The sequence below is a fragment of the Asparagus officinalis genome, chromosome 3 (genome assembly GCF_001876935.1).
Source record: "Asparagus officinalis chromosome 3, Aspof.V1, whole genome shotgun sequence".
Classification (NCBI taxonomy): Eukaryota; Viridiplantae; Streptophyta; class Magnoliopsida; order Asparagales; family Asparagaceae; genus Asparagus; species Asparagus officinalis.
This window is the reverse complement of record NC_033796.1, coordinates 42,105,455-42,112,974: the sequence shown is the minus strand read 5'-3', so window position 1 is coordinate 42,112,974 and position 7,520 is coordinate 42,105,455. Positions and strand designations below refer to the sequence as shown.

At 36.0% G+C, this 7,520-nt stretch overlaps 1 protein-coding gene across 7 annotated transcripts; it reads right to left on the bottom strand.

Moving 5' to 3' along the window:
* LOC109833934 (sulfate transporter 1.2-like) lies at positions 759 to 6,864 on the bottom strand. Of its 7 annotated transcripts, XM_020401800.1 has the most exons (15): positions 6,826 to 6,864; positions 6,570 to 6,638; positions 4,563 to 4,911; positions 4,438 to 4,486; positions 4,143 to 4,350; positions 3,888 to 4,062; positions 3,731 to 3,796; positions 3,470 to 3,583; positions 3,266 to 3,382; positions 3,042 to 3,168; positions 2,399 to 2,685; positions 2,112 to 2,302; positions 1,519 to 1,604; positions 1,364 to 1,440; positions 1,123 to 1,266 (listed from the first exon to the last, which is right to left on the bottom strand). In XM_020401800.1, the coding sequence occupies exons 3-15, from the start codon at positions 4,896 to 4,898 to the stop codon at positions 1,123 to 1,125; spliced, it is 1,977 nt and encodes a 658-aa protein (XP_020257389.1). In that variant the 5' UTR covers positions 4,899 to 4,911; positions 6,570 to 6,638; positions 6,826 to 6,864. The 7 variants fall into 7 exon arrangements, with proteins under 7 accessions (XP_020257394.1, XP_020257389.1, XP_020257388.1 ...); XM_020401799.1 differs by lacking the exon at positions 6,826 to 6,864 and having other exon boundaries at positions 6,570 to 6,761; XM_020401804.1 differs by lacking the exons at positions 6,570 to 6,638; positions 6,826 to 6,864 and adding an exon at positions 5,056 to 5,076.

The window sequence follows — 7,520 nt, the reverse complement described above, 5'->3', positions numbered from 1 at the left end:
AAACTCATGAGTTTTTGTTGTAATATATGGTCTCAACTCCTATATGAACTTTCTCCTACGTAAGAGACCATAAAGTACTGGAGATGTGTTTCACCGTAGGCAAGAACAAGCCTGCAAAGGCGATACCTAAAGAAGAGGAGAGGAGGAGGAGAAGGAAGGAGAAAGAGCGAAAGGAGGCGAAGAAGGAAGAGGAGAGGAAACAGAAGGAGAAGGAGAAGAAGAAAAGGGAGGATAAAGAAAGGGAGGAGAAAGAGGAGAGGAGGAAGAGAGAAGGGAGGGAAAGGGAAAGAAAGAAACAAGATGACGAGAAGAAGAAGAAGGAAGAGTTGAAAAGGAAGGAAAGGGAGAAGAAGGAGAAGGAGAAAGCAAAAAGGAAAAAGAAGCTATAATCTACCCAAGGAGAAGTTGAAGTGTGATGTGTGAACCTACTTTTCTGCGTCTTTTTTTTTTTTCCTTTGCTCTCCCATGAAAAAGTGTAGCTTCAGGATAATAACAAAGCAAATATTGTTTACTATTGTGTTCTTCAAATGAATCTTTAGTCCTTACTTCATTGATTTCTTTTGATTAAACCTAATTTATTATATACATGCAATTGGAGTGGCTTTGCCAGTCATATAATTATCTGTTATTTAATAGATGATTACGTACCATTTGTTACGAGAGGTTTGGTAAATATTAGATTGAAATGAGTTACAATTGTCTAAATTAATAAAATAAATAGTCCTTAATTACTCACCAAATAATGCATAAGAGGAAGGTTTAGATCATATATATTTTATTTTATTTTGGTTCTTCTCTTTCTTTTACATACAAATACACGCATATTTCCTTTACCTCCTCAGATTCATTTCATACATATCCTCTCAAGCCACTTATTCTCCAATGATCTCATACGCTTTTTTCTCTAAGTGCGAGTAGCACTTTGGATTGCTACCCCACTCCAAGTATTGACATATCCACTACACCACCATCCCCCTCTCCTGTTCTTATGATATATAAAAAAACCCCATGAATCTGCTACATTTGTACAACACAACCGTCACTCTTCCTCTTTTCTTCAAACATTCAAATGCAGCAGGCTCTTCAGGACAAGTAAGCATCAAATGCTTGCTTTCAGCTTCTTCATACCTCTTCTTTAGCCTTAGATGCACAAGTCATCACTGCCTCACCCACCGTTAGAAATATATTGTCATGGCCTATAATCTCCATAAAATGTGAAGCCTGGAGTTTCTCGATTACAACAGGTCCAGGATTCGCAAGAACAAGCTGCAAACAATACTTCAAATTGTAAGATGCAATTTCAGAATGTCTCAAGTATTTGATATTATTGTGTTATTTGACAAAAAATTATCTCATCTCTCACCTCAATCTCTCTCTTTTTGAGGGTTTTGAACAAGTCCTCCAAGGCATGGATACCGCTAGTGTCAATGTCAATAACCGCTGCGCAGAGAAAGAATTGAGATAAGTAACTGAGAAGAAAGAAGTCACATGAAGAAGAAGGGAATAGTGGATGCTTACGCGACAACTCAACGATCAAGAAATTGATTCGTGGCATGTCTTTCATGCTCACTTTCTCTTCCTCATCTCTCAACCATCTCAGGATCCTAAGATAAAGCACGAGATAAGTGAAGTTGGGAATTTTTGGTAGGAAACCAAGAAAATTAGAAGCTTTACAAAATTGAAGGAAATAGATCTACTGAATATTATAACACAGTCCTCTGTGACTTTTAAATCTGTGGTTATACATATACAGTAAATCTCCCCCCGAAAATACAGATATAGTAGATTCCATAAAAAGATAAAGCAGTAATACATAGTGTATATTTGGTTAGGAAAACAGTAAATTTGGTATGAAGATAAGGTAGTCGACGTATAGCACCCAAAAATAAACTAGTTATAATGCATAGGTGTACTTAATGCAATTTAGCAAAATATGGTGGTTTGACTTAGTTATTCCGTATGATAATCTGCTTATTATGTTGATGCATTAAAAAATATTTGTTTCTAGGTTCTGAAATAAAAAAATACACTTTCAAACAGCAAAATATGAGTCTACAACTGAAATAAAGAGGGCCTTAGAGGGGGGAAAGTGTTTTCAAGAGAGCTTATACCTCTCCCTGATGTAGTTAGAATTTGAAAAGTAGATAGCCGAATCAACTCTCACAATCAAGACCCCTGGAACTTTTTTCGCCTCTGGATATTGCTCAATATTCCTATATATTGTAGTCCTTGGAAGATTACCAAGTAAAGCTGTCCTTGGCCGTGTTACTTGAAGCAGGATTTTAGCAAATGATATAGAAACCTGATCATGAGAAGGGAAAAATAAATAATAAGAAAAAATATTTACAGGTGGCAAGTCATGAAAAACAGTACTAGGGGGCCACAATAAGAGGCTTACAGCAATTAAGAGTCCAATTTCAACTGAAACGAAAACTACTCCAAAGAAAGCACCCATGCAAGCAACAAAGTCAAATTTATCGATCTTCCATATTAGAAGAGCTGCCTCGAAGTCTATGAGTCCAATCACAGCCGAGATAATGATTGCTGCTAAGATGGCATTTGGTGTATACTTGAAAAGGGGAGTAATCACCAACAATGTTAATAACACTACCACTGACATAACCATGTTCGAGACAGCTGTTTGGCATCCAGCCATGAAATTAACTGCAGACCGCGAGAAAGAGCCTAGAAAGCAAAACATCACATATTTAGTATAAGGTACTCCTAAGTCTCATATTGCAATAAATCTTTAAACTTTATTACTTACAGGTATCATGATGTATGGTGTAATTACACAGGTGACCCTAGAGTCTGCATATATATGACATGGGTAACCATGAGAGTACTGGTCATGTAATGACTGTAATGCCCTAGAGTCTTTTTTTCCCCTCCTCACTTGTAGATACACTCAATAATCTAATGATTGCTTGTGTAGATATGCATACTCTAGTGTCACCCGTGTTATTAGGTCATACGTTAAGGTGCCTAAATGTAATTAATCCTGATCTGTTTGTGATTCCACATTCATTATGGTTTCTTACCGGTAGCTACATAGCAAGAAGTCATCGATCCAACTATATTCATTGTTCCAAGTGCTACCATTTCACTATTTCCATCCAACTGGTAGTCCTTCATGGAAGCAAATGTTCTTCCAATTGCTACGGCTTCCTGAAATTTGTTGAGTTATATATAGTTCAAAGGAAAAGAAAAGAAAATACCAATTTCTTTGAAATTTTAAATCAGTTACTTTTACTATTTAACATACCGTCAAAGCTACCATCCCAGCTACAATGCCGATCCTAATTCCTTTCGTGAGATACGAACCACTGAAATATATTTGAGAAACAGATGATGGGTTGATGCCTTGCTCTATTTTTCTCACCTAGATATTTAAATATTAGTTAATATTGATAGCAATCTGAAAATAAAACCCCTTGAAAGTTTTTTTAGAAAGAAATCCAAAACTTACAATTTGAACGCCATCTTTATCCGCACGTGTGAGATAAACAAGCAATGTGGAAAGAATTACAGAGATCAGTGGAGCAATTGCAGGCACCCAAAAGAACCTCTTTTTCTTCTTCCCCTACTCATCAAAAATAACTTAAAATTAGTTCCACAAGACCATAAGACCAGCTTTTGTGTGTATGTATGTGTGTGTTAAAATGAGATAATAAGAACAGATCATAAATTTTAGCCAAAAAAAGAGCAAATCATAAATAATGAATCTTACTATGTACTTAGCAACAAGAAGGAATGTCAAGAAAGATGCCGCTATTAGTATCGTTTGCCAATTCCACTGCAAAGTTGAAAAAAAGTTCAATACATACCATCTAATGAAAAAAAAAATCAATATTGATATAAATAGAAGAGAGCGATGATTCACTTACTCCATGGTGGACAGAACCCCACACTGATTTCATAACAGAGACAATGTCACTCTTCTTTGTGAATTTCTGAATACCAAGAAATCCTTTTAGTTGTTGGAGTGCAATAGTAATGGCTGCCCCAGCCATGAATCCAACAATTGCGGCGTGTGATAGAAAATCAATTAAAAACCCTAACCTGAACAACCAAACCAAAAATTATATGACAAAATGGACCAAAGATATTAGAAGTTCCTATTATCAATAACTTCACCGAACCTTAGAAATCCCAGTGCTGCTTGAGTTACACCAGCAAAAAAGGTCGCAGTGAATGCAAGTCGTTGATACTCTTCCTTATTAGTTACTGGATCTATTTCATTTTGAAGAAGGGTTCCTAGCAAGAGAGATACAACTGCTACAGGCCCAATTGCAATATCTCTCGAGCTCCCCATCACTGCATAAATTAGTGGTGGTACAAAGCTAGAATCTAACAATCCAAAGACCAAAGTTAGTACATAGATGAGAAAGTCATTAACGAGATTTCACTTCAAAACGATAAGTAATGAGCACTCACAGAGTCCATATTGTGGATCCAAGTTCGCGAGTTTTGCATATCCTATATCCTATTTCAGATGGCGGAAAATTCATAAAAAAGAATTAAGTTGGATAAATTTCATTCATTATTGTTATGTTATATACCTGAGGGATACAAAGGCTTGCAATGGTTAATCCAGCAATGACGTCACCCTTGAACTTAGTAAGATTATAATCTCTCCCCCAGTTGAAGATTGGAAAGAAAGATTGGATACCAAGTAGGAGTTTCTTTGATTTAGGCTGGTCCTTGTATTCCCTTAAAGGGTCATCAGCAAAGAAAGTCTCCTTCAAAGTTTCAGTGAACTCACTCATTAATTTCTTCCGAGGGGGGAAACCCACCTTGTAAAGTGATGGCAAGTTCTCTGTGTGTCGGCGAGAAGAAGGCAAGCTATGAATGTCTGATTCATTTGCATCTGGTTCATCAGAAACTGAAGTGCCCATATTGAGTTTTCACCTGTGCAATGAGTGAATAGTTAGAATGCAGATTAAAAACTACACTTTGAATTAGCAGTCACAAGTATATTACGCTAAACAAGTACTTATACTACACAATGTTAATTGTTGTTCCAAAAGGGAGGACAGAAACATACGGAAATACTTGCACTATTTTGAGATAGAAAAGCCTTCCCTACTTTGGGAGATGCAAACAAAGATCCTTATATAGGACTCAAGTACAATTGCAGGTCAAACTTCTCATTATAATAAAACCATATCATTAATTGTGAACGTAGATGTAAAACAAAGCACATTCAAGGTGAATGGAGAGGTCTAGAATGCAATGATGTATTGATGTATCAACATATGAATTAAAACAGGACAAGATTTTCAACTTGCACCATAATTCTTCGATCATGATCTGTTAAATAACCATGTAAGGTGTTGACTTAGATGATTAGATTGTTTAAACTACTCATTAGATTGTTTAAGCTATTCGCTTATCCATTTGCCTCAATTATTCATTTATATAATCAAAATTTCAGAGTCAGAAGAGCAGACAAGTTGACATTCATAAGATAAGGCTACCAGGACATAAATTGATCTGTGAGCTATTATGCTTGCAGCTTCTGGTCGTAGTGTCGAAAGGTACAGAGTTTATGGTTCTTAAAATTTTCTTTTGCGCAATTTGTCTAAAGGATGACAATTCTCAATGACAGAGAACAAAGGAGGTTTTGGTAGTAGGCAGATCAGAGTACACCTTGATCGATTGCGTCAAAAAAATATGATTTTTAGTTCATGACCACATTTGACCATATTGTGAAACCTGTTCTAATTAGTCATACGTGGCATGAGGCGTGTAATTAAGAGATTATGAGTATGCAATACTCCATACTTATATAAATCAGTATTCATCTCTACAGTCATCCTCAATGACAATGGTAAAGCATGGTAAGTTTCGGGCTACACGACCGTAAATTCTCTAACAATCTAACTGATCTCTTCCACTGTGGAAGCTAGGTGAGTTGCAGGGATCAAAAGAAGAACTTAGCACCCAAAGGTTAATTTATTTCTCAAATTGCAAAGCATCAATATCACCAGGAGAGTTCTTTTTCACTTCTCAGAAACACCAGTGCATAACAAGTTCAAAACATGATCTCAAATAGAATATTCAACTTGATAGCTTCATAATTCAATAGTGTTAATAAAAGAAACCATTTTCTCAAAAGCCCCAATATAAAAGAGAACCATTACTATTTCAAAACTCTGAGTGTTTTATGGGGATGGATGTTTCCCCTTTATAACTTGAGGTTTTATTCCCACTGTCGGCTTTAGATAATTGCTTCCAAGCGAAGACTTTTTTGAGTTCCAAACACATAAAGGGCACTTAAAAACTCCATTAATATTGCCTAACAATATCCTTGCATTCCAAGACATCAGCAAGCAACAAACACCGGCTGCACTTTCAAATTATATATTTAAACTTGTGCTTTTATTATAACTAGTTATTATAATTAACTTGCATGAAGAAGTCTAAGACAATAAACCAATGAAAAAAAAAAACAAATCATGATCATGAAACCAATCAGCGAAACAAAGCCCATTTCACCTATGATAGTGTAGGACAAAAATTTAGTGATGAAAAAGGTAAATAATTGAAAAATTCTCATTTTTTACCTTTTGGAAGGCCACAAGAAAAAAGCTCCAAAGTGAAGCCAAGGATTGTGGGCACCTAATCAATTGATCCTACAATAAAGAGACAGGAGAAAGTTGAGAGATCCTTCCTCAAGAGAACTCAACCTCACGTTACATTCAAAAGGAAATTGAAAATTCAAATAGAACGAGAAAGGGGAGTAAAAAGAAAATGGGAAATAGGAAAAAGAAAAGTAAAAAAAAGGTGACGAAATCTTTCTGGAGGAGGAACTTCGTTTACTTTTCTAATGTGGGTCCCACGATGTGAAGGCTTCGGCAAACTGGATGGTTGCTGGAGCGAAATGGAATGGTATAATGTGCTTTGAAATTTGGGGTCGGGGTTTGGAAATGCGTCCACGTTCATTGAACTGACGAGGCAGGAAAAAGGGACCAGGTCAATGGGAGGAGCTTAAAGCGGTGATCTTAGTGGGGACAATAAATAAGGAGGTGACCATCAAGTCATGCACACAAGTTTAGACTCTAGATTATTAAATTTCATAAAATCCCTTAGCTTTGTCAAATTTGAAGATAACCCCCTAAACTTTAAACATATCACTTAACCCCCTTAAGTTTGGCGTGTTTCATTGGACCCACCAAATGTTTTCAACTTTATAAAACAAATTCCCAAACGGCGGTTGATGAAAAGGCACGAAGATAAAATATCCTTTTCAAATTAACATACTATAATTATTTTAGAGCGATTGCTCTGATTAAGATTTTAATTAAATTTCTCCCAGAAAAAGCCTTATTATCTTTACCCTAAATCACGCAAAGTTTAAGGGCTTATATGAATTTACCTTTAATTTTCTAAACATGAAAGCAATGATTTTTTGGGGTTATTTATCATGCTGATGGAGAGTTCGTTTCTTTTAGATCATCAACTTCACGAAGAATGAGCTCGCCAACTTGCTCTTCATCATCACCGATCATATATAT

Excerpts from the sequence above, each read along its gene's own strand:
- LOC109833934 (XM_020401800.1), bottom strand. The coding sequence starts at position 4,898 with ATGGGCACTTCAGTTTCTGATGAACCAGATGCAAATGAATCAGACATT. Across the intron at positions 4,063-4,142 it reads GCAGCACTGGGATTTCTAAG|GTTAGGGTTTTTAATTGATT; the intron begins GTTCGGTGAAGT and ends TTGGTTGTTCAG. Across the intron at positions 2,303-2,398 it reads AAATTGGACTCTTAATTGCT|GTTTCTATATCATTTGCTAA; the intron begins GTAAGCCTCTTA and ends TCTCATGATCAG.